Genomic DNA, 25,896 nt, shown 5'->3' on the forward strand with positions numbered 1-25,896 from the left:
CTCGGGAAGAAATGACTGACACTATCTTGCTGTGGTCTGATTCATACTATCGGAAACTGTCAACTGGCTTAGCTTGCCAATCCACTCCCGTCTGCGTTGTGCTCTCTGCGGAGTTGTCCATGAATAGTGGAGAATTTGAATTTCATATCTCAGAAACTGCGTAGCAAACTGAAACTGCCGTCGCTCGGAAATTCTCACTTTGTGCATAGCGACTCGAAGAAAGTTAGCAACCCTAACCCTGAACGGATCCATTGCTTGCCCTAATTCCGACGGCAGAATCAGGACGAACAATGTTTCCAGTGGCGCAGGGCATTACCCTATGTTCGACAGAAAGATATATGCGATTTCCCTTCATCACACAGGTATCATTTTCGTTGGGGGATGTCCTAAGGAAATTAAGCCAGTCGGGAACTGAACCTTACAGACACTCTGTTCCACCGTCGAAAACCTGAAGTGACTCTCGCCGTTGAATCTTGAGATTGAGATTCTAGATGACAGAGATGAAAGTAAAGAATGTGTACACTCAGCAGGAAGACAAAAGAAATGCGACGGCGATGCTAATGGTATTACATTGCGAAGATATCCCAGAGTCCCTCCTCTGTCATATAAGACTGGATTAACCCGCCATGTCCTCGTCCTCGAGATCAATGGCGTCGGGATTGACGTTGGCTGGAGGCGCAGCCTTCTTCTCCTTTGTCTGCTGAGCCGCTGTCTGTGTACCCCCTTCTGGTCCGGTACTGGCGGCGACAAAGCCTGCCGGGGCACGAGCTTGACGTTCCAGTGCGGCCATCGCATCGGCCCGTTCCGAGTCCTGTCGCTCGGCAACGCCTTCGGAGGCCGCCCGTTGTTGCTGGCTCCGGGCAATGGCTTGCGAGGCAATAAAGTGGACATCCGTGCTGGGAAAAACGTATCAGCATTGTTCTGTTTCTCACTTTCATCCTGATTCGCGGAAAAAAAAAAAAAAAAAAAAAAAAAAAAAAAAAAAAAAGGAAACTTACTTGTACTGAGCTTGGACACTGCGCTTGATCCGCAGCATCTCCTTGAAGGTATCTTCGTTGCCGTGCTGCACCTCAAAGGCCTCCCACTTCTGCCAGAACTCGGCGTTCGTTCTTGGGTCGCAGAACTGTGATGCGTGGCCATAGATTGCCCGCGCCCGGTCAATTTCGCCCAGCCGTCGCTCCATCTCGGCGAACCGCAGACACATGTCTTTGGCCTCGTTGTCTGGAAGAGTTGCGATTGCCCGTTCGTAGATGGGTCGCGTCGAGGGCAGTCCAAAGTTCGACGCGGACTTGGTGATGTAGAAATTGAACATTTCGAAGCGGTCCTCGTCTGCAACCGCCCGTGTTGCCCGTTCGTAGATCCTCATGGCGTGTCGCGCCAGTCCGCGTTCCTCTTCGAGGTTCCCGTACATCAAATACAGAGTCTTGGCAAACTTTGGCGGACATCCATCCAAGGCTTGTTCGAACAGATCTCGTAGCCGTTCGATGCTGATCTTTCGATCAACCGCCTTGGTAAGATACAAATTCCAAAGTTCGAATGCAACCGGGTAGCTGAAAAGATCCAAACCCCGCTCGTAGACTTTGAAGGATTCTTCGTAATACTTGTGCTCCTCGAGGAGATTCGCATAATTTACCACGGTCTGTGGCGTCGCGATTTTCAACTCAAAGATTCGTTCGTAAATCGCTCGGGTCTCTTCCAGAGTGCCCACACTCTCGACCAGGTCAACATAAAAACTCCACAGTTTCCAACTCTTGTGAACTCGCTGTTGCGGTGTGAGGCTCTCGTCAAAGTAATCCACGTTGGACCGCTTCGGCGCTTGCGTTGCCTTCGCCATGATCTCGACTGCCCGGTCGAAATTCTCGTTGCGGAGTTCCATTTCCGCCCATTCGCACCATGTCTCCGCCAGTTCGGAAACGGTCTTGAAGGGGACCTTGACGGCCTTGTCGAAGATCACTCTGGCCGTATCAAGGTCACCACCCTTTTCATAGAACTTGGCGTAGTTTACCCAAAGTTCATGGAACTTGCCATGCGCTTTCTTCGGGTTGATCGTGGCTATCGCCGCTGTGTATGTGTTGACAACTTCTGTCTTATTGTCCCCCCATAGCGCAACGCGTTTCTCCCACTCGATTACGTTGTTGGGATTCTGACGCAGCAGCACATCGTTCACAAGGAATGGTCGCCGATCCATGAGCTGTTCAAATCGCATCATGCGCAGGTCAAGTTCGAAGTCCGCATCCTCGTCAACTTTTCCTTCCTTTGACCGCTTGGCGGCCTCGTCCATGAGACTACTGATGACCGACTCTTCAAATTCGACGTATGAATCGAAAATGAGTGTAAAGTCACGCACCGTCATGACGGTTGTGATCCCTTCTTCGAAAACATCTCTCGCCTTCTCGAAATTCCCCCTTGCGATCCAGTATGTAGCCAGCCCGGCCCAAAGGCGGCCCCTTTGATCAGAAAATCGGTCGATGCCACTGCGGATGATGGCGTCAACATCAATCCCGCTATGTGGGCTGGCATCGATTTGTTTGGCTTTCGACACGAGCAAGTCCACCATCTCCGTCCACAGTTGAAAGTGGCTCTTGACGTGCTTAGATTGGAATTTAGGATCATTGAGAATGTCGATATACTTCTTGACTGCTTCAGTGTAGTAGCCAAGATCAACGAGCAATTCGATGTAGTCTTCGGCATTTTCAGGGTGGATCTGCATGTATCGGTCCCAAATCTGGACCGCAGTGGCACCAGATGCAGATCGCGCAAATTGTTTGTAGAGCTTCCAGATGCGATTGTGTTGTGTTATCGGCAAGGCTCGGAGTGCTCTGTCGAAAGTTCGCCGAGTTTGCGTCACGAGTGGTTGCTGCAGCAGAAACGAGAGGTACATTTCCCAAACTTTAGGCATCTTGTTAAGAAGAATGAGCGCCCGCTCGAAGAGTCCATTGACTTTCTGGTATTCGGCACGATGTTTAGCAGGATTCAGACCTCGCAAGTGGTTGACGCGAAATTCGAGGTACTACATTGAGATTAGCAACAAGGACGGACATGGGGAGAAACTCGTGGACATACCATCTTCCACAACTTGTAGGATCTCGGAAGTTGCCTACATGCGCGCTCCATCACCTGTTACCACGATTAGCATACTCCCAAGTCACGGATAGGGAAATCCGTACGAAAGCTTGCTCGTAGAGGGACCCATGTTCTTGCTTATGCTCGATGTATGACAGCCACGGCTTGACGCTATACGGATCCCTCAAGATATCCTGCTCATAGACCACATCCCCATCTGTCTATTTCTCAGTCAGTTGGCATTCTCTCCGATAACGCCAAAGTAACTCACGATCAAGAAGAGGTCCGGCCCCGACGACGATCCCCGCTCCATTTTTGCGGGTTGTCGCTGCGATCTATGTGGAAGTAGGGTCCCTGGCATTTCGTACAGTCGTGAAGAGGTCCTCCACGCGTAGGAAACGCCGGGCGATGGAGTAACGCGGGACGGAGAGGATTCTCATCGCAGGACAGCATCAAAGTCACGCTTCAAGGCGGGCATCGAGTCACGTGATAACCGGAGCAGGCGATAACAGCGGCCCGCAACGGCCCAAGCTCTCGTGAAGCAATCCCCCTTGGTTCAAGTGCTGGACTGGAACCGCAATCATGTCAGCCGGAGCAGTAAGTTCGACGCTTGATACTGGCTCGGGAAGACTTACTAACTCATTGGATCAGGGCCGGGAAGCTGTCTTCCCAACCCGCCAATCACTCGGGTTGATGAAGAGCAAGCTCAAGGGCGCGGAGACGGGTCATAGTCTGCTAAAAAGGAAGAGTGAGGCTTTGACAAAGTATGGCGTATTCCACGCTGGGTTGTGATGATCGCTAACGCGCGTTATTGACAGGCGATTTCGCGGTAAGATCCACCCGCGCCGGGAGCTTCACCCCAACTCATTAACCGTCCGTCAGAGATCACCAGGCGAATCGATGAAGCGAAGCGAAAGATGGGACGTGTCATGCAAGTCGCCGCCTTCTCGCTGGCCGAGGTGACATATGCCGTCGGCGGTGACATCGGGTTCCAGATCCAAGAGTCCGTGAAACAGGCTCGGTTCCGTGTCCACACAAGGCAGGAGAACGTGTCTGGTGTTTTCCTACCTCAGTTCGAGAGTGTAATCTCAGAGGGCTCTAATGAATTCGGCTTGACTGGTCTGGGAAAGGGAGGGCAACAGGTCCAACGATCGCGCGAGACCTTTACGCGAGCAGTTGAGACGCTTGTAGAGCTTGCAAGTTTGCAGGTGAGCTTCTTTGGAACCCATCTTCTGATGCTAAATTAACAGCAGCATGCAGACTGCGTTCGTCATTTTGGATGAGGTTATCAAAGTTGTTAACCGACGAGGTATGGCTCATGATGTCTGATCTGCTCAGTGAGCTCGGGGCTGACTCTGATTACAGTGAACGCAATGTAAGACTGCTGTTAAGTCTCGAGTCGACTCTGCTAACTTGCTCAGTGAACATGTCATTATTCCTCGTACCGAGAACACAATCAAATGTATGCTCGCCGTCGGAGGATCTACGGCAGGATGCTCACAGTGCCAAATGAATAGATATCAACTCTGAACTAGACGAGCTTGACCGAGAGGAGTTCTACCGTCTGAAGAAAGTCTCAAACAAGAAACAGAGGGATAACGAAGCTCAAGATGCCGAACTTCGTGCACAACGAGAGCAAGCAGCCAAAATAAACGGCGATGCGGCAGCAGGCGCTGCAACTCAGGCAACTCCAGATATCTTGGGACAGGAGGACGAAGATGTCATTTTCTAGGGTTCCCGTCTGGTCTTTGCGGTGCATATCTGTATCGAGTCACGTAATGGTCCTTGTATTCCATTCAAGCGGTTTATGACACAGCTACACTCCGACCTGGTATATTGTTCAAACCAGATGATGTAAAATACAAAAGCCCCGTAAATACCCCGAAACGCCACACCGAAGGACGAAGCAGTTGTCCTTAATGCATCTACTGTCGCTGATATGTGACCCTGATCGGGATCCCGGCATCCCCCATAGGCATTCCCGACGTTGCCTCCTTGGCACTGATGGCGCCAGACTCGTTCTCGTACTCGACGAACGCAATCCCTTTCCGTCCAGGGACCAACCGCACTTCTCGGAAACCTTCGAAACGGCCGAAGACGGACGTGAGCGTCTCCGCATCGATATTGTCGGGCAAATCTCGAATGAAGAGGACCTTGTTCGGAGGGAGATACTCGTCTGGAATGACGGGCGCCGCAGCAGCACTGGAGGGTTTGAGACCAGCGCCACGAGCGGCTTTCGCAGGTCGGCCACTGTCGGCCTGCTGAGCTCCAGCTGGTCGTTTGAGTTTCTTCTGTGCCTCGAGGGCCTCTTGCGCTTGTCTTCGTTCTGTAGTATCGACGAACTTATATCAGTATCATCTCTATGTGGCGTGTCTGTTTCAAATGCGACTGAATCAGACGAACCCTTCTCTGCTAACCGCCGTCGCTTATGCGCCTCTAGTTCTTCTGGACCGTCCTGGTGTAGAACGGCAGCGTCGCTTCGGGTTTTTGCATAGTCCAGGACCATCGGCTTGCCCACTAAATTGAATCCATTCACCTCCTCGATTGCGCGCGATGCGGACTCGACATTGTCGAAGACAACGAACGCCTGGCCTTTTGCTCGCAGGTTCCGTTTCGCGACGATATCCAAGATCTTGCCATAATCCGAAAAGAGCTCGTTCAGGGCTGCCTTTATCTCGTCAATCTTGAGCCTCTCTTCTAGATTCCGCACCTATTCGAATCAGCTAGTCAGCTTTGTGTTGCAGCTTGCGCGGCAGGTACACAGGTGATAAAACCGACATAGACCCTGCCGAAAACCAGTCGAGTCAGCGATTGAATAGCGAAGTTGAACGGAAGGACTTACGTGCAGTTAGGAGGAATGCCCGAGGGCGATGGCCGTACATTCGCCATCTTGCGCGTGGTTATGCGCTGTAACTTCTCTGGTCCAGGTGCCTGGTTGCGGGTGCTAGAAATCAAGGGCAGTTTCCCCAGCTTGTGAGGTCGAGGTAGGTGCATGTTAGTGGGGGTTACCTATATATCCAAAAGTTGTAGCCCACTCTCCAACAGGTGCATCGTTGGTCTAGTGGTAGAATTCATCGTTGCCATCGATGAGGCCCGCGTTCGATTCGCGGACGATGCATTTCCTTTCTTTTTTTCTCATATTTCTTTTTTCTTGCCCCTCTTCGCGACACGTTGTCAGCACGACGGACTGTCCAGATGTAGTCCAGTTTTCTCCGCGATTGCAGCATTCGGAAACTCTGCAATAAATAAAAAATCCACGAATATACTTTGAAGCCAGACCTTGCGCGAGAGTTGGAGACAACTTACTCGGTCAACCATGCACACACATTGACCAGCCCAATATCAACAGAGACCGTCATTCATTGAAGTCTATTATTGTTCTTCGCGGAGCAATTACCAGACAAACGTGAGTGTCCCATTCATCGATTCTTATTATATTTCTTGTTGATTCGCTGGAAAGACGGATCGAATTGCGAGCTAAAGTCGCCCAACCAGGTTCAATTTGGAGTTTTTGAACAGGATTAAATCCAAACTGTGCCCATGGATGCCCCGGAAGACGGAGATATCAAACTTCAGCGTGTCTCAGATGACCTGCTGAGGGAGTTCTCAGAGAAACTGACACCGCTTCTCTGGAAACACGCGCCGGGAGAACAACCCACGCGCACTGTGCATCGATGGGCTCAGGTACGCAAGTATGAACGATTGATAGAGCTGGTAAGAATATTTGGCCATGGAGATTCATGTTTCCTGTCTGACTGTGTCACTCGACAGCTGGAGCTCTTCCAAGAATGGCCGCAGCTTCTCGACAAACATTTGCAGAGTTTCCTGCCGCCATTGGTGGACGCTTTTCTGGCCTATGTGGTTGACCACCGCCACCTATATGGCTCTGATGATGGCCGTGCGCCTACCCGTACGCGTCTTGAGCCTCTCCCGCGAGCTATCTCCAAGATTTTGTACACTATGTGCAAGGTCCGCGGGGTCAAGGTTATCAGTCGGTTCCTGAACAATGAACCCAAGTATCTGGAGCTCATGCTGCGGGTGTTCATCGAATGGGATTCTATCCGGCCGAGCGAGTCGCAGTCACGGTCCGGTATCAGAGTCCAGCCGCTGGACTGGCAGGAACGCTATGTCGTGCTCCTATGGCTGTCACACCTGCTACTGGCGCCATTCGACCTTGCAACGCTTTCATCCGAGAACATCCCGATTCCGTACGACAATCTGGACGAGATCAAGGGACTGCCAGGAAACATTCCGAAGTTCGCCAAGGCTGTAGTGTCCATTTGCCTCCGCCACGTTGTGAGTCCGGCGAAGGAGAGAGAGGCTGCCACGACCCTCCTGGCCCGACTGGCCCTGCGCCCAGATATGCAACGATTGGGGCTTCTCAACACTCTCATTGATTGGGCAGTTTCTGTTATTGAACCGTCAGACTCTGGGCAGCCACCCGCGCCTGCATACACGTATATTGGGGTGTTGTCGTTTATTGCGAGATTGGCTACATCCGGTCAAGGAACGGATCTCGCACCCGTTCTCCTGCGGCTCTACGACCAGACTTTGCGCGTTGCTCTGGAGCCGAACCCTCTTTTCGAACATATTCGATCATCTGCGTTAGCGCGAAAGATCACCATCAAAATCCTCCGCACCTTGACCACTGCCGCCATGAGCCTGGCGGAGAAGGGCGACCCGAACGTCCCAGAAGAACGGGTCTCATCAATCTTGGAGGAGTCAATAGACTACTTCCTCGTGGCACTTGCGGACAAGGATACGCCTGTGCGCATGGCAGCAAGCAAGGCTCTTGCGGTTGTTACACTGAAACTTGACGTTGATATGGCAGCAGAGGTCGTAGAAGCTGTGATTGGCGCATTAGATGAAAACATACTCTATGAAAAGAGTGACGGGAGTCTAGTACCCGCAAGCGAGGCACAGGGTCAGGGGCTCAAACCCAACTTAAGCGCAGTCGATGCACAGCGATGGCATGGCTTGATCCTGACCCTGTCGCATTTACTTTTCCGTCGTGCTCCTCCGCCTCGGCAGCTGCCCATGATCCTTCGGAGTCTAGTCTCGGCGTTGAATTTTGAGCAGCGGTCGCCAACTGGCAGTCCAATTGGGACCAATGTTCGAGACGCAGCTTGTTTTGGGATTTGGTCACTGGCGCGGAAATATACCACACAGGAGCTTGAGGCGGTTGATACAGGCTCGATGATGTTGCCCATGGAGCAAGTATCTGGAAGCGTCCTACAAACGTTGGCCGTGGAACTCGTTTGCTCTGCTTGCGTTGACCCTTCAGGAAACATTCGTCGAGGAGCATCTGCAGCGTTGCAAGAACTAATTGGCCGCCATCCAAATACAATCGTTGAAGGAATCCGATTGGTGCAAGTGGTTGATTACACCGCTGTGGCACGGCGATCGAAGGCAATGACGTCGGTCGCAGCGGCCGCGGCTTCTTTGGACGAGATGTACTGGATCCCATTGGTGAATTCGCTGCTCTTCTGGAAGGGGATTGGATCTTTCGATGCCGACTCCAGGAGATCGGCCGCTACAGCTCTTGCAACCTTGAGCAGGAGTGGCTCCTACCGTACCATTGGCGTGGTACTCGAGCGCCTTCGTTCTCGGCTTGCAGAGATTCCGCGCAATGACCTCGAAACAAGACACGGTTGCCTTCTGGCGATCGCAGAAACAGTGTCATTGTACACCACACATCGGCATGATTCTGGGAAAGACAATGCCGAGGGGTATGCTGTCTTTGAAATGGTAGTGAAACTGTGGGAAATTTTCAATTCTCCGGAGGGACCGTCAAATGACGAGCTCTCCATGTGGACCTCGCGCTCAGAGTTCATTGCAGAGGCGAGCTCCCGACTCATCGCCTCTTTGTCCCGGGTTATTCGCACTACTGGCAATGGCAACGAAGTACCTAGAGAGCTGCACTATAAGAGTGTTGATGTTCTCGTCTTATGTGTTCATCGCCGAGAGGAAGCCACGATTGAAGCCATGTCCGAAGCGGCGTACGATCTCTTCAAGATCCTGCCCGTCGAGAAACAGGATGAGATTGTCACCTCATGGGTCGAAAAGGTTCACGCCACCTTCAGGTCTTCGACAGGGCGCGGGCCGATCGCTGCCCTAGGCGCGGTGTTTGATGCAGTGCCTACGGATGGCCGTCTGCGGCAATTGATCATAGACGAGCTCGTCAAATGTACCGACGAGGAAGATGACATTGACAGAAGAGTTGCGGCTGTAAGATGTCTCGCGGTGAATGTGTTTCCTCGAACGGGTACGTGGAGCGGGTCCCATGTTGAAAGGGTGGAACTAACAAGATGCAGAAATAACGGACAGTATCATCGAGCATTTTGTTCGATTCTTGAACGATTATACAACAGACCGTCGAGGTGATATTGGGTCACTTATCCGGATGGAGGCCATGGGCGCAGTGTCGATAGCTATCGCCAAGTCACGCATCCCAGAAGAAACTTCACCGGAATATCTACAGAAGTTGATGAAATGCATTTGCCGACTTGCCGCGGAGAAGCTGGACAAGGTACGATTCCAAGCGTGGCTCTGTCTGCGGGACTACTGGAAGCGGATGCCTACAATGCCGCAATTACAGAGGTACGAGCGATGTGTCGCCGGTCCTTGGCTTCTTCTTTACTGATGGCAGCATTACAGGGACTTTGACCATTTCACCGAAGTCTCCGGCGTGGAATACTTTGTCCAGCTTTTCCAGCTACTCAAAGATGAAGGTCTGCGTCGACCACTTGTCCAAGGACTCGTAACCTCAGCAAGCGCGGGAACGGAGGGTTTGATCCGCGCATCGCGAATGGCGCTTGTCCAGTACCTCGAAGGCCATCAAGACGAGCAGCAGAAGGAGTGGACATTGCAATTTTTGGACGACCTGAACTGGGTTCTGGATACCAACATCGCGGACGACCGCTACGCTATTCCTGCGATGGACGTTGCTGCATTCCTGCTGGACAGCTTCGTCAAGCCGGAACTGACGTCCAGCGATCGTGGCGAGAAAATCCTGCGAAAGCTTTACGTCCTGGTTCAGAAAGCGCACTTCAAGTCGACCAATATCCAGCGCCTTGAGACGGCAATCAAAATCTATGCAGCCCTGTCACGCAGCAGTCCTTCTTTACGGGCCGACGTTCTAAAGAAAACAGCTAGCATGCTACTACATTCATATCCGAAGGTAATCAATGATTTTTTTTTTCCGGTTCAAGTTTCTCGATTCGTAGCGAGAGATAACTTACATGATGCAGATCCGAACTACAGCCGCAGACTCACTGTATGTCGAGACGCAATTGGAGCCAGTCCGAGACGAGGATTGGACGAAACCTACCAAGAAGTTGAAGCCGCAGGTTGACAAGATCCGAGAAGCGATGGTCTAGCAGCCCGAATTTCTCTCCATCTCCGCAGAGTAGTGATTTGTCTACTCCTCCCGGGCCCGTTTCCTTAGCTCCCTTCGCGTTTGCCTCCTCAGCGCCGCAATTTGTGCCCTCAGCCTGACCCGCTCCATCTCGGCCATTTTCTTGCTCGCCTCGGGGGTGCACAGCTGCCGGTACTCATCGAGACTGATAAAAGGATACTCACCAGCCTCGAGCCTCTCCGTCGCGATTTGCAGCACAATCTGCTTCCTCAGCTGGGACACTCGCCGATCGTCCTCGTTTCTCGTTTCCTGCTCCTGGGGTTCGGAAGATGGGGGCACCCCTCCATCTCCCTCATCTTCTTCAACGCCTCCGTTGTCTTGGTTTCCTTCTTGCTGTTCCGGATCATCCACGTTGTTCTCTGGTTGTGAATTGCCACCGTGCTCCTCCTCTGCCTGGGGCCTCTCCTGCGTCGTGTCTGCTCCTCCCCCTCCTCCTCCTCCTCCTCCTCCTCCCCTTGCTCTGATCCGCACCCTCAGCAGCCGAAAAATATCCTCCGGTCCCGCCCCGCTGCGGAGGAGGTGATGCACCCGCTCTCTCCGCAACCGTCGGTATTCATCTTTGTTGTCATAATGGTGCTGCGCGATGATCAGTCGGTAGAGCTTTGAGTAAGACATTTTCGGATCACCACCTCCCCCTCGTGACCCACTTACCACGCAGTGTCTCTGGCGGTCAATGCTCTTGTCAATTGATTTATGATGAACTGAGACTGGGGTGTGGAGTGTCTAATCGGTTCGGGAGGGGAGGGCATCTAGAAAGTGGATATATAACTCGGCCACGGCTGGGGTACATGTTGGAATGAGATCGGACTTTGTCTTCAAAGAAAGGGATTTGAATCTTCAAATGACACTTCGTACGGATTTTTGCCTTTGTTTTGTGTCTCTATCAACAGAAGTATTGTAGACAGAAGTATTGATGCGAGCTCAATGACTTCTTTGATCTTAGTTGATAACAATGGGTTTTTATTATCGAACAAGAAGTTCTGGCTTTGACATGGCACTCGATAAAGTGCCCACAGTATTGGCTACAGGATATGTATACTGCTCATCGACAAAAAAAAAAAAAAAAAAAAAAAAAAAAAAAAAAAAAAAAAGGCCATTTCGTTGCCTGCATTGTCTTGGTTCTCGTAACCGCAGATGTGCACCATGAAGACTGTCTCCGAAAGGACTGCGGAGTTGAATCTATTGGCATCCCAATTGCCATCCATGACTGAGAGTGAGTTCTCCATGGCCAAGGGCGGGTTGTCATCCATGACTGGAAGTGAATGAGCAATGTTATCAAAGAAAAGATTCTGCTGCAGCGCACAAGTTTACGCCTTACCTTGACCTTATCACTTGCCTTCGACTTGGCCTTGGTTCTTCTATCTTAGTCTTTTTTAGATCGAAGAATTGGGCGATGGGAGCATCCTGGTATCCCTTCAGTCCAACCATTAGGTCAATACATAGTACACTGTAGTACCTTCTGTCAGCAGACATGCCGAGAATTGGAGCAGATGAAGATGTTGAATGGTGTCCTTGCTCGACTTGCTAAGGTCCCTCTAAATACCTAGTACCTAGGTACCTAGATACCTTGGTAGGTACCCGTAGGGTAGTACCGAGTATGGCTTTAACTCATTGACCAGTTATCTCCTCGTCCAATGCTCAGTGCAGGTAGAAACGATTGAACCTAGCCCATCCGAGATCGTTGCTGGATTTTCATTACAGTTTAAAAGGATCCGCTCGAGAAACAATCAACACGATTCATACTCGAATCGGTCAATGGTATTATCAGATCAGGAGCGTGGCGTGGATCAGACAGCTACGTGAACATCAACAAATCAAGAAACAGCCTAGAACTGAACGGCTATCATATTCAAACCGTGTCAGGTGAAATGAACATGAACAATTGTGGGGACAAAAAAAAAAAGAACATAAAGAACCCAGACAAACAAACGACGCAAATTATTCGAAATCCGCCGTATAGGAGAAGCCACGGAATTGTTCCTGCATGGCTTGGGAGAGAACTGTATGACCAGTCAGCTTTGAAGCAAGACAAAAAAAAATCAAATGGATGCACTGACCAGATTGCACTGGGGTCAAAACCGGCGTCACGCTGGTGAATTCTGTGTCGAAATTGCTGGTGTCGGTCGGGTTGCTAATGGTAGGGATGAACGGCGGCGGAACCCGCTTGTGGTAGACATCGTCCCAGTTGATGTTGCGGAAGAACGCATGGGACATGACCTCCTGCGCATCCGTCGGGCCGGAACCCAGCCGCAGTTCCGGCTCCCGCGTGAGCAACTTCTGCAGAATCGACACGGAGTCGCGCGGCATGTGGATCGGATACAACGGCTCATCTGCCAGGATCGCGTCGTAGATTTCGTCCTCGTCCTCGCCTCGGAACGGCGACTGCTGGAGCAGCATTTGATAGATGAGTACGCCAAAGGCCCACCAGTCCACTGCTCGCCCGTACTTCTTATCCAACAGGATCTTTGCTTTGTTAGTTCCATGTTGTGAGACGGCAAGTAGTCCAGACTCACCTCCGGGGCCATAAACTCCGGCGTTCCGCAAAAAGTACTCGTCGTGCTCCCGTACCACATATCCTCCTTGCAAAGACCGTAATCGCCAATCTTGATGTGTCCATCCAGCGTGAGCAGGATGTTGTCCAGCTTCAGGTCTCGGTAGATGACACCGTTCTCGTGGAAGTACTTCAGCGCCAAGCACACCTCTGCAGCGTAGAACTGGGCTCGCTTCAGTCCAAACTGTCCGCGCTGGATGTGTAGCATCAAATCTCCACCGCTGATGTATTCCATCACAAAATACACTCGCGTCTCCGTCTGGAAACACGCGTGGAGGTTCAGCAGGAACGGATGTCGCTCCTTGTTGGCAATCAAGAACACCCGCTTCTCCGACTTGGTACTCTCAACCTCGTCGTTTTCGATGATGAACTCCTTCTTTAGCACCTTGATCGCATATAGCTTCTTCGTCGCCTTGGTCTCCGCCAACATGACTTTTCCGAAGTTACCCTTGCCAAGCACAGCCAGGAAGTTGAAGTCGTCCAGACCGATCCGGCGGTGTGGCTTCTGCTGAGGCGGCTCCTTCGCCGGGTGCTGCACAAGTTGTTGCTGCTGCTGCTGATGATGCTGATCTGGATAATGCTGTGATGGCATTGGCTGGTGTGGGGGCGGAGGCATCTGTTGCGTTGGGGGTGGCACGCCGTACGGAGGAACCTTGGCGGGAGGCCCTGCGGGAGGCCCTTGGTTCTGATAGCGTGCGTATGCCTCAGGGACGTAGGGCGCATGCATTGGCGGCTGCTGCTGCTGCGCCATTCGGGGATCTACACTGCGTTAGCCTCGGACATCAAGATACTCAAGTGGGAACCTTACCCATGCCATGTTGTGACGGTGGACGTGCGCCAGTAGCAATCGCGGCTGCCTGCGCCGCAGGGTCGACCGACGACGTTCGTGGAGGCAAATTTTGTCGCTGAGCCTGCGGAGGAGAGTGCGGCGGTGACTGTGTAGGTCCGTACGACGTCGCCGCGGCGGAGACAGCCTCTGTTGATGGTTGCTTCGGGGGCGGAGCGTATTCCTGCTGTCTCAGCGCTGCCGCGGGAGAGGGAGTATCACGAAGGTTTCGCTGGGTCATGCTGGGTGTCTTTTGATGCTGCAGGTTCTTGGTCCTGATCAGCGTCTCCAAGATTTGGTTGGCCGCCTCCATCGACATTCCGCAGAAATCGGGCACCAAATGAGCACAGTGAGTATGGCAAGTAAGGCCACATTCTATCCCTCGTTAGTACCACCAATCCATCAACGCACAGTCAAAGCTAGACAACGTACCTGAACATCGCTTGGCGTTCTTCCGACCAAACGGCAACAGGTACCCGCAGTGGCAGCACCAATTGGCGGAAATGTTGGCAAAGTTCTCAAAGCGATGTGGGATGCGGTGGTTGATCTTTTCTTCGTCCGGATCGGTTTCATAGTTCGCCTTACTGATGCACTTGGTGACCACTTTCGGATAGCATTTACGGTGGCACGTGTATTTGCAGTCGGCACATTGCATGCCTGCAGCATACTTCAAAAAGTCCCCGCACAGCGCGCAGCGCATGATGTTGTAGAACTGCTGCGTGACGAACTTGTGGCCTTGCTTCTCGTGAACCTCTTCCTTCTTCTGTCGGACGGCGCCTTGTCGGTTCAAGCCATGATCGAATGGACGGCGATCCTTCAATTGTTTGGCTACCAAAGGTCAGCTTATCCTCGTACGGCTCTGAATTGGGAGACGAAACACGTACCGAAGCTCATCGTCAGATGGATTCTGCCAAAGGGCTCTAGGGAGAACCACGAATCGATCATGACAGGATTACTCTGTCCACCGCCAGAGGCACCCTGGCCTCCTGGACCACTTGGACCTCCCGCGGGGCGCGGAGTGCCAGGCAGCTGGGCTCCCGCCTGGCCTTGCAAGTCGGGCCGTTGGTTCATCTTATCTGCCGAAACCCAGCCACTCGAGTTGAACTCTGACTCGATCTTTTTTCGACGCATTTCTTCCGCGATATCCGAGATGCGAATCCACTGCATGCCAATGGGCGTTGGGCGATCACCGGCTTTATCGTACACGGTGAGCTCAATCTCGTTGGCCTTGTCAATGTCGATGCTGAAGTTCTCGTCGGTCCACCGGTCGTTCCTCGTCGCGCGGGTTCTCGCCTTGATGGTGTCCTCGACTTTGACGATGACGAAGGTTTCAGGTCCCCGGGAGAATCGTGATGTGGCCGCATGGTCGACATCCTTCACTGCATGGATGCGCAATGTCAGATGCCCAGTGAGGGGTTTGCGTATGTTCGGCGCGTTGATGCTGTCGTCTGTGCCAGGTGAGCCAGATTCAAACCCTCTCAACCGATCGCAAAGCACACATACCATCATTGTCTGCCGATTCAATATCCACGTGAAGATCCTCGTATCTCTTGAGGGCCTGTTTGAGTAATTGGATCTTCTGATTACTCTCGATGCGGCGTCCTTCCGCATCGGCTCGACTCTTCCTGTCACCTTCATCCTGATACAACCGAACCATTTTCTCGATGCCTGCTTTGTATTGCTTCTCCACGCTAAGCTTGAATTCGAGCTGAGACAGCATGAGCTGGATTTTCGGACCGAGATAAGGGGTATCATATTTGATCAAGTCTGCCATGTTCAGATTGCGTCAAATTAGCACCAGATTCTCTACGCTCACGTTCGCATGTGTCAGCCACCGCGTACCCAGCTTGCTATAGTTCGGTCTCGCTTTGGGAACCGGGGCCCCAGGCCGCGGATCCGCGTAGGGAGCACGGGAAGGCATTGCACCGGTGCCACCCTGGCTATAACCACCCGGACCGACATCCCCATAGTCGCCCGACTGGCCATAGCCGTCTTTGGGCGGCGGCGGGGGTGCCTCGCCATCCTCTGGCTGACGCTCCGCGTCCCCGGGCTGTTGCGACGCGCCACCAGCATTGCTCTTCCGCAGCTGCAGTTCCCGGATCTTCTCCTCCAAGTAAGCAATATTTTTGCGTCCATCACGGATGTTCGCATCGACGCGCTGCTGCACCAGAGGATTATCAGTCGACTGCCGCATGTTAGTTGCGGCAGCAATGAGAGCTTTCTCGCGCTCGATCTTGCGGTAGACCGAGGCCAGCAACTCGTCGTTGTCCATGGCGAATCGCTATCCCTTTCCTTTGGATCTCCCGGCGCGGCGCAAACGAATGCAGAGAAGCGGTTATCCAAAAACCGGGCAGGCCTGTCAATTACTGACGACCGCCCGATGGCGATCCGGGTGTCGTGCGGGGGTTGACGGTCACGGACAGATCGCTTGGGGGAAGGATGATTGGACAAACGGCGAAAGCTATACCCAAGTTGCTCTCCCTGATGTGAGATTTTCTGCTCAGAGAAAGCTGGCTTTGGTGGGCTGATGGTCGAATGGGCTGGAATCAGGCAAAACAGACCCTTTTCGTTTCGCTGAACGAGGTAGTAGGCTTAGGTCATCCCACTTGCAGTAACATTTATGCCTCAGGCATACATAGCCTCATCCTCAGCATCCATGGATTATGTAATCCGCGTCCCCTGCTGGCGAATCCTCGAAGGTTAATTTAAAGAGTCGAGTCAGGTTGATCAATTCAAAACTCCATGATAATACATACCTCTACATAGAACAGTCGCACTCTCTTGCCGAGTACCTATCACTTGCCTTCGACTTGGCCTTGGTTCTTCTATCTTAGTCTTTTTTAGATCGAAGAATTGGGCGATGGGAGCATCCTGGTATCCCTTCAGTCCAACCATTAGGTCAATACATAGTACACTGTAGTACCTTCTGTCAGCAGACATGCCGAGAATTGGAGCAGATGAAGATGTTGAATGGTGTCCTTGCTCGACTTGCTAAGGTCCCTCTAAATACCTAGTACCTAGGTACCTAGATACCTTGGTAGGTACCCGTAGGGTAGTACCGAGTATGGCTTTAACTCATTGACCAGTTATCTCCTCGTCCAATGCTCAGTGCAGGTAGAAACGATTGAACCTAGCCCATCCGAGATCGTTGCTGGATTTTCATTACAGTTTGAAGGCGAGGGTCGTCGCAGGACTTGGATCTCTCTAATGGTGTCATTGATCAAGAGTGAGGCACCTTAGCACATAGGTAGGTAAGGGCTCGACTCGTCAGCTAGAGGTTTTGCAGTGACAAGTGTCAAGCAGGTGGTGAGAAAAGCCCAGATAAGCAGCACTTGTCAATCGGATGGCTCCAGTTCTGCTGCTCACGCGGCCTCAGACACTAGTTGTAACCGAGGCTTCTACTCCATCTGAAGGTGGTAAAGCATTCGGAAAGCTCTCTGGTTCCTACGTAAGATCATGTCGAGCTGGGCAGCGTCACACCAAATCCACTGTCGTGCGGCCCAGAGAGCTTTGGGATCGAGATAGGATTCGCATCCCTGGAGTGTCAAAGGAATTGGCGCGATGGGCAATCTAATCAGGGAGCTCAAATGGAAGAAGCTCCTCCGTCATTTGCTTTGATTAGAGTCTCACGAGCCTAGGATTCGAACCGCCAACCTTGAACTTCGGGTTGGCTGCTGTAATCGCTCGGCTATTCCCACCACATCATGAACACAGGGCAGTATCACCAGACTTACTATCATCTACTATCTATCAGGACGTTAGGCGGATAGCTCCAAGGCATACATAGGTTTGATCTTCGTGGTATTAGCCCAACGTTTACGATGAGGGTTTGCGGCCATGTTGATTGTCATTCAATTTTGGATGCTCTCAACCTCTGGAGTCTAGTCGCACTGGTTCAAGGACATGCATGAGAATACATTCATCAGGACAAGGCCTGCTTGTGCCACGATCCATCTATGATCACAAGTATCAAATGCTGATAGTTGGAGTTATACTGTCTTCTGAGCTGACGGCCAAGTCGCAGGAATAGACTGCCGCCAATGAATCGCGCCCTGGCAGAACGGATGCCGCGTGATGGAGACAGCTCCGTCGCTTGAAAGAGACGCTCACTCAGAGCGCTTGGGAACCCGCGGCAGACAGAGCCAGCTGACAACCATGGTACCATACAAGCCCAGACAGATCGGGTGGAGGACGACCGTGCCGACCTGCTGAGCTGCCAGTCCCGTGACGAACGGCGCAATGGCCCCTCCACTACTGCCCATGGCGCCGCAGAGCCCGATGCTAATCGTCTGAATGTTGCGCGGCAGGAGACGGTTGAAGATCACCATTGCACACGAATACACCGGTCCCTGTAAAAGGCCGACAATGGCAACCGCCACCGCCTGACCGATAATGTTTGGCAGTAGCCAGGTCAACAGCTGGCAGACGATGGTGCCGATTGTGAGCGCCAGAACCGTTACTCGTTCTCCGATCCTCCGCGCAAAGTGCGTCAGCACGAGCCGCCCAATGGTGATGCCCGCCCAGAAACCAGAGCTCACGTAACCAACTTGCGCCGGATCGCCGTTGCGGTAATTGATCAAATAGGACACAATCCAGCCCGAGTTGCTCACCTCGGCACCTTGATACGCGAAGATGAACAGAGCCCCCAACAGCGTCACTGTATTTTTGATCGCATCCTTGAGTGGACTTTTCTTGCGTGCTGCTAGACCGTCCTCACGATGAGAGGCAGTGCGTTGCAAGGCAGCCATCAGTTGTACTGGGTTGTCCTGTTCATAATCCCTGAACACCCAGCCCCCGTAAAACACATTGACCAGAGAAACGGCAATGTTGATGCTAAAGAAATAGGACCAGCGTACTCCGTGGGAAGCCATTGCCGTGGCAATCAAGGGCGCGATCGTGCCTCCGATGCCATATGCACCATGCGCAGCACCAAGGATCTCCGTACCCTTGTCTAGGTTCGCTAGAAAGACATTATTCAAGGACAACATGGTGGCCAATCCCACTCCGATAACGAAATAAGCGACGACCACCACCCCAAAGGGGGGGTGTGCCAGGATAGCCACGTAGCCAGCTATCAGAAGGGACATACAGAGAATCACAGTTTTGGACCGGCCCAGACGGGTGTCCAGCAAATGGGTGAGCGGCGCGGCCATAATGAAACCTACGGCATTGGCGACGAAGATCATCGACACCACTGCATATTGAATGTTGTATGCCTTCTCGATGTAGGGAATCAGAGCACCCGGGGCGCTGTCACTCATTCCATGGGCAAAGAACATCAAGCAAGAGCTGATAAAGCGCCATCGATTCTGGGGCGGGTTGGTGAGACTGGGCACCAGGTTGACTGGCGGTGCAGGTGCCTCGCTGGGCGTCTGCGGTGCACTCTCGACATCTTGCGGCGTCGTCGGCGTCCGCGTCCCGGACAATTCCTCCAAGGGAACCGCCGGGCCTCCTTGAGTCAGCTCATTCGGTAGGTTCCCAGTTTTCTGCCGGTCTTTGTGAGCGACGGCTGCTGGCTCTGCGACAGCAGAAGAGCTGTCAATTTCAATGAAAGCGCCGAGTGTCGATGCCATTGTCGAAGAACTGGTAGAGAAGAAAGCGTGGGGGCCAGCGTGGGAGCCCTAGAAGAGAGGACTCGAGGAATTCCACATGAGGATTTATAGATTTATATGTGATAAGTAACAGTATTGTCGGGGTCCACAGTGCAGGTTACAGAAGGGTAGGCCTACTCCGTACCTATCATCAGCTCCCAGAGACCCAGACCGTCTTCTGATTCATAAACAGTCACCGAGTTGAGGCCAAGCTGGCCAACATGGCCTGGCGGGCCAATTGTTGTTGGTCGCAAAAGCCATTCGCAGAAGCTGACACCTTGACGTTTTCCTTGGCTTTCGCGCTTCGGAGCGGTTTCCGATTTGACAATGTTAAGATTTCAATCCAAATGTGTCATTTGCAATGCATTTTGCCCAGATTGCTGCTTTGCAACTCGGATTTGCACTTCTGCAGTTTCATCTAATTAGACTTTTAGCAGTTTAGCCGCCCGCCTCAACAGAAAGATACCAAAAGCTCTTGCAGCGCAAATTTTTTTTTATGCTTCCGCACTGAGCGAGCCTCAAGTTCTCGACGTCCTCGCAAAAAGTCATTCAAGTTGTTCTTCTTTCAGGTACACGTCGAAATTTGATCTTCTCGTACCAGACGGATTTTCTGTACGAAGTACAGCAGTTGCTAGCAGCATGCCGTCAAGCTGTTAGCCTATCCGATCGCCTGTTTCGAACCGAGAGCGAGCACTAATATGGGCCAGGAAAGGAGAACTTGGAGCTTCCGCAGGTAGGTTGGGCTTGATGACCGCATGAGATAGTTTCATCTGTGAGAAAACACCGGTAGTCCTCGTCCACATCAAGGCCTGCGTGCAAGTCCCACGATTTGGTGACGTGGTATTGTGACTCTGGCCAAGCACCTCCTCTACTTCTAGTATGGGCAGAATTACCTGAATTCACCACCTGTGCCCTGCCTAGAGCTATGTCCCTTCTACTCAGAGGTACCAGTACTATGACTAGTACTATGTAGGACGTTTAACGTTGAGCCTCATGAACGCTCTTGTTTCTTGCTTGCCTCATGATCCATGGGCGCTTTGGCATAATCGGCGTCCAAGCTGCTCTCTATTCGACTCGGTGCAAGATGGGCGTGCCCCAGAAAAAGGCCGAGTCCTCGCCACGGCAGCTGACACCCTCGTTCCCCGGGCCAGATTGACCGATATGTTCCTTACATACCATACTACTACTGATCGCTCGCGTCAACAAAATGGCAAGCAATAACATGTATCTTGTCGAACTGCCAGACAAGGTGACGCTACTGGTCGAAATGCCCGCCAAGTTCCGCTCTACGATCTGGACTGGGGAGTCCCATCTTCTCGTCGAAACGACTGGAGACTCTGGAGCTTAAGGGTTTGACGACAACACCCTGGAGTACCGGGAGGTCTTAACGAATGTCTTCCATGCCAAGGTGGCAACTCTTGATATTCATACGGCTCTCATGCTGCCCAGCGTGTTTCGTCCTCTTGTTGGTCGCGAAGCTACGATATTCATGACTCCTTGACTTTGGGAAATTTACTCGTATGCAGAGCACAGCTCCAAAATCTTCGGCTTAGAATCGAGGCACTGTATTTCTGTCGCTGCTACCTACATTGTGAGCATCTCCTGCTCTCCTCTAACGAAATGTACCCTGCGCAATGGTACGAGGCTCAGATCCTGATCCCGTTTGGAATTGTGACAGTGCTTCCAAAGCCACTTGCCTGCTCCCGGCTGGAAGGAAACCTTCACCCTCCAGATCAGAGATGATTGTGAATGTCCAGTATCTGCACCCTTCGCAATCCTCCGTGAAATCGTACTTCGACCTCCCCTTCTCGCCGATGAGATTTATGATTGCCTGGACCGTTGGAGCACCGACTGTCGGAAAGCTAACTGTTTTGAACGCCTTGTATGTCGAGGCATAACTCCTGGAGGAGACGTAAAGTTTCCCTCTCAGACAATCTGAGCCAAATCCGGGAATCATGTCGAGTCTGACGGAGGCCATATCATCGTGCTGAAGAAAAACAGCCCAATGGTTGATTGACGGATTTCCCATTTCGTTGCCTGCATTGTCTTGGTTCTCGTAACCGCAGATGTGCACCATGAAGACTGTCTCCGAAAGGACTGCGGAGTTGAATCTATTGGCATCCCAATTGCCATCCATGACTGAGAGTGAGTTCTCCATGGCCAAGGGCGGGTTGTCATCCATGACTGGAAGTGAATGAGCAATGTTATCAAAGAAAAGATTCTGCTGCAGCGCACAAGTTTACGCCTTACCTTGACCTTGGAACGTATCCAGTGACCCAAGAGTCCCAGAGGTAAGAAACAAGCAGTCCGAAATGGGAAAAGATGGGGTTGATGACCACCTGAGATAGTTTCATTTGCGAAAGAACGCCAGTGCTCGTCAGGGTTTGCCTGAGGGTTCCGCGACTTTTGCGCGCTTGGAATCGCAAGTGACTCTAGGCAGGTACTTTCTCTCAGTTCAAGCAGCATCGTGGTACTTGGATTCACTCATTGCCTTGCCATTAGTGCACAGGTGCGTGATACATAAGTTTCTGGAATGGGCGGTAGGAAAAGAGGGAATCTGTGGTACCGGTGCCCGCACTTCACTTCCTCCGTGACAGATGACTATATTATGAGATAGGCTGCAGCCTCCGAGCTGAAGGTCGGCTAGGGAAGGCCAGATGAACAAACGACGGATGTAAACTACATAGCGAGGCAGCAACCGGAGCCGGACCAGCGACAGCGTCAGGCAGTGGGATCCGCAGGCTGCATCCTGACTGTTGCAACAATCCAAGCTCGAATCTCCCCAAACTGCGTTCGTTTTCCATGCCAAAGTTGGACTGACACACACAACTCTAGTCGTAAGATTCTACACCAGCATCGTTATCATGATCAGTCAGTCAGTTACTTTTTCGTCTCTGAAGTTCTCTCTCAAAACGCATTTATCCCGCTGTTCTTGTTCCATCCGATTCTTCTCCGCTTCTGCTTCCTCTAACGCTTCCATTGCCTCCCCAACTTCTTGCTCACAAAAGAACTGGCCCTCTCCGACCTGATCCTTGTGATCAAGCCCAATCACTTCCTCCGCTTGGCGTTTGTCCATTTTTTGTTCACGGTTTGTTCGAAGTTGTTGAATCGTATCTTGATAAAGTCCCAACTGAACGCAGCATCCAAACCACCCCTGAGGATCTGGGCAATGGTCCCGAGCACTCCTCCTGAGTGTGGATAGGCTTCCTTCACTCGTTTTCGACTTCGGAGATGAAAGAGGCCCAGCGGATTGCCCCAAAACAGCAGCATGGAGAGGAGAGGAGACGCGAGCTGCAACTTCTCCGTCAGCACCAGCAGAACGGTTGACGGGCTCCCATATTGTCCTTGACCTCTGATGCGCAGCGAGCGAAGAATACCGTCGGCCACTCCGGGGAGTCCGGGCTGTGTGTTCTGATTGGATGAAGTGTGTATGCAACTAGGTATGTATCTATACTCGCCCTTCACGTTCTGATTGGCTCCAAAGGATATGCGACCTTTGCTCTCCTTACATATTGCTCAGTTCTCTGTTGTAGCAGCGTAGCTCGCGTCCAGTTACCAGTAAACAAACATCTGGCTCTTCGACTTTGCGGTAATTGATCAAATAGGACAACGAATCTCGACTTGTACAGGTTCATTCCATTCGAAATGTCCAAGGACTGCTTCCGTTGCCGTCAGTTTCTGCCTCTCGATCAGTTCATTTCCCTCAATGGACGACTGGGAGTTGCTCTGCCGTGTTCAATCCGTCATTCCCCACGACCCCCCGGCCTTCGATGACGCCCGCCGCATTTAATTTACGAAGGTTAACCTCCAGAAACTACCTACTTACTCTGTACTTGATGGTGGAATGTACTCCGTACATACATACATACAGGAAATGCTGTTCCATGCCTCTGGTTCCCCATGTCCGGACGATCAGGATCGTCATGACATGCTGCGGCCATCCACGCTCCCTGGCCGCGCCGATCGATGCTCGCGCTCTTGTCAGTGGTCAACTGGTCACGCCGCAGACCGACGCACTGGATCGTGCCCCTTGTCCACGCACACCCCTAAACCCAATCCGGCAAGGTGGCGGGGCGCGGAGGCTCGATCGCCTTTCCTCGGCGATGTCTCCAGATCTGGTAGGTTCCCGGCCCGTCCGTGGATCGGGGCGTGCCCCGACTGGCAGTGATTCGTTGGGGCCGGGGCGCCACTCGGAGAACCTACTAGAACAGGCTTAGCGCAAGCCTGTCAGCTGGGAACGGCGGAACGGAGACAACGGCCGGCCTCCAGGAAAGGGTTGGACGCGGAGGCATCCGATACTGTACGGAGTACTGTATGGAGTATACATCTCACATCGGTGTGACTGGACTGTGACCACAGTGGATGTACTTACATGGTACATCAGGCAGTGAGTACTCGTAAGTACCTAACCTAGGTAGGTAGGTACCTTAGGTACCTCCCTAGGTATCGAATATTACAGGAGATGCATAGGATCAGAGACTTGAAACTCATCCGATGTACTCCGTCCAGCATGTTAGAGACCGGCAGGATTTAAGAATCCTGTCATCTTGGCTAACCTTACGAAGGTTAGCTCGAACTTGAACCGAACGCAAGCAAAGTTTTCCATCCATTGACAAGCTTCTCCATCTCGAGGAATTCTCCGCGAGATCTCCATCTCCATACATACTGACTCCGAGTGTACTCCGTACTCGTACTCGTACTCGCAGAGACACTCCGACATAACCTACGAGTATGTAAGCATACTGTATCGCAACTCAATAACCTTAGAATAAACTTTCTGTAATCACCGTACAGAGTGGAGCTCCTGCGGGTGACCCGCAGCCAATTAGCGTTCTTTAGCGCCGGCCCGGGTCGGCTTCAGTACCGCACTGGGTGTGGAGTGGGAGTGGACCCGGAGATGCCCAATGGCAATGGCTCGAGAATTACGTTGGGAACGGATTGATCTTCTTTGGGCTTAGCGTGGTGCCAGCGCCGTCAGCCACCCACACACACACACAGAGAGAGACACTGCAAAGGGCTAATTAGTGCTGCTGGCTGCTGCTGCTAGTGCTGGCTTGATCTCCCACCCCTCTCCTCTCCTGCGGCCGGTGTGTGTTTGGGAGGTTTTTCTGTCGCTCTTTTAATGCCCGGCCGTCCCGCTCCGGCGCCTTTCACCTCCCCCCTCTTCTTTTGGTATTTTGTTTACATACTCCCCCTCTGCCAGTTGACCCTGCTCGCGACCTCTTGCGGGCATTGATTACTTCGCACAATCCTTCCCATTACATGCCATCACTGACCCGACATTGGATATCCCGTGGATAGACTTCTACATACCGCCCGACAGACGCGAGATCCTCAAACTATATATATGTCTCCCGCCGGAAGAATGAAAACCTCCATCCCGTCGGATGTGTGGGAAAAGAAAAAGTCCTTGATTGCGCGACTTTACAAGGACGAGGAATGGCCCCTGAAGCAGGTCATCAAGCAAATCCGCACGGAGGACTTCAATCCGAGGTACGAAAAATCGATGGTCCCACCCCAGGCCTGGGTGCAATTGCGCTGACTGACAATCACAGTGAGACGCAATTGCGCAGCCGATTAAAGAAATGGCGCGTCACCAAACCGTCGCGGCAAACGCGAAAGAAGCCCGCGGGCGAGCAGGCGGACAATGCAGAGGAAGAGGGCGAGTTGTCGGAGAGGAAGGACGTCGCGACCGCCGAGCCGCAGTCACATGCGTCAACAACAACAACAACAACAACAGCAGCAGCAGATTGGTACCGCGCGCAAAATTGGACACCGCAGGAATTGCATGAACAGTCACAATCTGCACCCGCGCAGCAGGACCAGAGGCCTGAGGAGATCATTGAGATTAGCCCCCCTGCATCGGCAGGATCGGAACTCAAGCTGACCCAGGCCTGGCCAACTCCGTCGTCTACCACAATGTCGGATATGCAACCACAGCAACAACATCAACAACAACATCAGCAGCAGCAGCAGCAGCAGCCGCAACAACAGTCCTTCCAGGATAAGCCGAATCATCCCTATGCCATGATGCAGCCAATGACGACCGCGCCCGAGGTCTTCGAGATCCAACAGTCTGGGCTACCCATGCCCAGCTCCATGATGCCGTCCTATGACTATGCCATGTCGTCCATGTCCCTGCCGCAACCCGCGCCGTCCATGTCCTGGCCGTCGGCCACCGATTTCATGCAGCCCGACACCAACCCTCCGGGCATGGTGTCGGCGGATGGCTGGTTCCAGCCGCAGATGGTTCACCACCACCATGATGATGATGTTGTTGTTGTTGCTGCTGTTGAAGACCGTCCGTTGTCAGATCGAGTCCAAGTTGTGGCATTGACTGCTGAGGCGGTGGTGGCGGGCCTGAATGGGCATTCAAATGTCCGTTTTCATATGTTGCTGTGGTTGTCGCCGCCGCTGTCGCTGTTGGCGATGACGTCGGGCCGAAGTA

General features: G+C 52.4%; 8 protein-coding genes and 1 non-coding gene across 9 annotated transcripts; 3 read left to right on the forward strand and 6 right to left on the reverse strand.

Moving 5' to 3' along the window:
* Positions 1–616: 616 nt before the first annotated feature.
* On the reverse strand, positions 617–3,376 carry VTN31DRAFT_4450 (uncharacterized protein; the record flags this gene model as incomplete). Its single annotated transcript, XM_069404840.1, has 5 exons — positions 617–896; positions 999–3,010; positions 3,064–3,117; positions 3,168–3,284; positions 3,335–3,376. The coding sequence occupies 5 exons, from the start codon at positions 3,374–3,376 to the stop codon at positions 617–619; spliced, it is 2,505 nt and encodes an 834-aa protein (XP_069261773.1).
* A 269-nt stretch (positions 3,377–3,645) lies between these two features.
* On the forward strand, positions 3,646–4,795 carry VTN31DRAFT_4451 (uncharacterized protein; the record flags this gene model as incomplete). Its single annotated transcript, XM_069404841.1, has 8 exons — positions 3,646–3,660; positions 3,715–3,827; positions 3,882–3,892; positions 3,946–4,271; positions 4,324–4,372; positions 4,429–4,438; positions 4,485–4,525; positions 4,581–4,795. The coding sequence occupies 8 exons, from the start codon at positions 3,646–3,648 to the stop codon at positions 4,793–4,795; spliced, it is 780 nt and encodes a 259-aa protein (XP_069261774.1).
* Positions 4,796–4,988: 193 nt separating this feature from the next.
* On the reverse strand, positions 4,989–5,952 carry VTN31DRAFT_4452 (uncharacterized protein; the record flags this gene model as incomplete). Its single annotated transcript, XM_069404842.1, has 4 exons — positions 4,989–5,389; positions 5,467–5,773; positions 5,842–5,848; positions 5,906–5,952. 4 exons carry the CDS (start codon positions 5,950–5,952, stop codon positions 4,989–4,991), a joined length of 762 nt encoding a protein of 253 aa, XP_069261775.1.
* A 158-nt stretch (positions 5,953–6,110) lies between these two features.
* Positions 6,111–6,181, forward strand: VTN31DRAFT_t47. Its single transcript has one exon. It is a non-coding gene; the product is annotated as a tRNA-Gly (tRNA).
* A 422-nt stretch (positions 6,182–6,603) lies between these two features.
* On the forward strand, positions 6,604–10,442 carry VTN31DRAFT_4453 (uncharacterized protein; the record flags this gene model as incomplete). Its single annotated transcript, XM_069404843.1, has 5 exons — positions 6,604–6,777; positions 6,835–9,328; positions 9,378–9,663; positions 9,721–10,243; positions 10,314–10,442. The coding sequence occupies 5 exons, from the start codon at positions 6,604–6,606 to the stop codon at positions 10,440–10,442; spliced, it is 3,606 nt and encodes a 1,201-aa protein (XP_069261776.1).
* Positions 10,443–10,483: 41 nt separating this feature from the next.
* On the reverse strand, positions 10,484–11,095 carry VTN31DRAFT_4454 (uncharacterized protein; the record flags this gene model as incomplete). The annotated part of the gene is made up of 1 exon (XM_069404844.1): positions 10,484–11,095. The coding sequence occupies one exon, from the start codon at positions 11,093–11,095 to the stop codon at positions 10,484–10,486; it is 612 nt and encodes a 203-aa protein (XP_069261777.1).
* A 1,323-nt stretch (positions 11,096–12,418) lies between these two features.
* On the reverse strand, positions 12,419–16,129 carry VTN31DRAFT_4455 (uncharacterized protein; the record flags this gene model as incomplete). Its single annotated transcript, XM_069404845.1, has 8 exons — positions 12,419–12,480; positions 12,538–12,943; positions 12,994–13,790; positions 13,840–14,232; positions 14,290–14,685; positions 14,742–15,305; positions 15,361–15,624; positions 15,700–16,129. The coding sequence occupies 8 exons, from the start codon at positions 16,127–16,129 to the stop codon at positions 12,419–12,421; spliced, it is 3,312 nt and encodes a 1,103-aa protein (XP_069261778.1).
* A 1,834-nt stretch (positions 16,130–17,963) lies between these two features.
* VTN31DRAFT_4456 (uncharacterized protein) lies at positions 17,964–19,430 on the reverse strand (the record flags this gene model as incomplete). Its single annotated transcript, XM_069404846.1, has 1 exon — positions 17,964–19,430. One exon carries the CDS (start codon positions 19,428–19,430, stop codon positions 17,964–17,966), a length of 1,467 nt encoding a protein of 488 aa, XP_069261779.1.
* Positions 19,431–22,496: 3,066 nt separating this feature from the next.
* VTN31DRAFT_4457 (uncharacterized protein) lies at positions 22,497–24,681 on the reverse strand (the record flags this gene model as incomplete). Its single annotated transcript, XM_069404847.1, has 4 exons — positions 22,497–22,739; positions 23,314–23,417; positions 23,466–23,650; positions 24,638–24,681. 4 exons carry the CDS (start codon positions 24,679–24,681, stop codon positions 22,497–22,499), a joined length of 576 nt encoding a protein of 191 aa, XP_069261780.1.
* Between the last annotated feature and the right edge of the window lie 1,215 nt (positions 24,682–25,896).

The sequence above is a fragment of the Thermomyces dupontii genome, assembly GCF_041956625.1.
Source record: "Thermomyces dupontii strain NRRL 2155 unplaced genomic scaffold VTN31scaffold_3, whole genome shotgun sequence".
NCBI lineage: Eukaryota > Fungi > Ascomycota > Eurotiomycetes > Eurotiales > Trichocomaceae > Thermomyces > Thermomyces dupontii.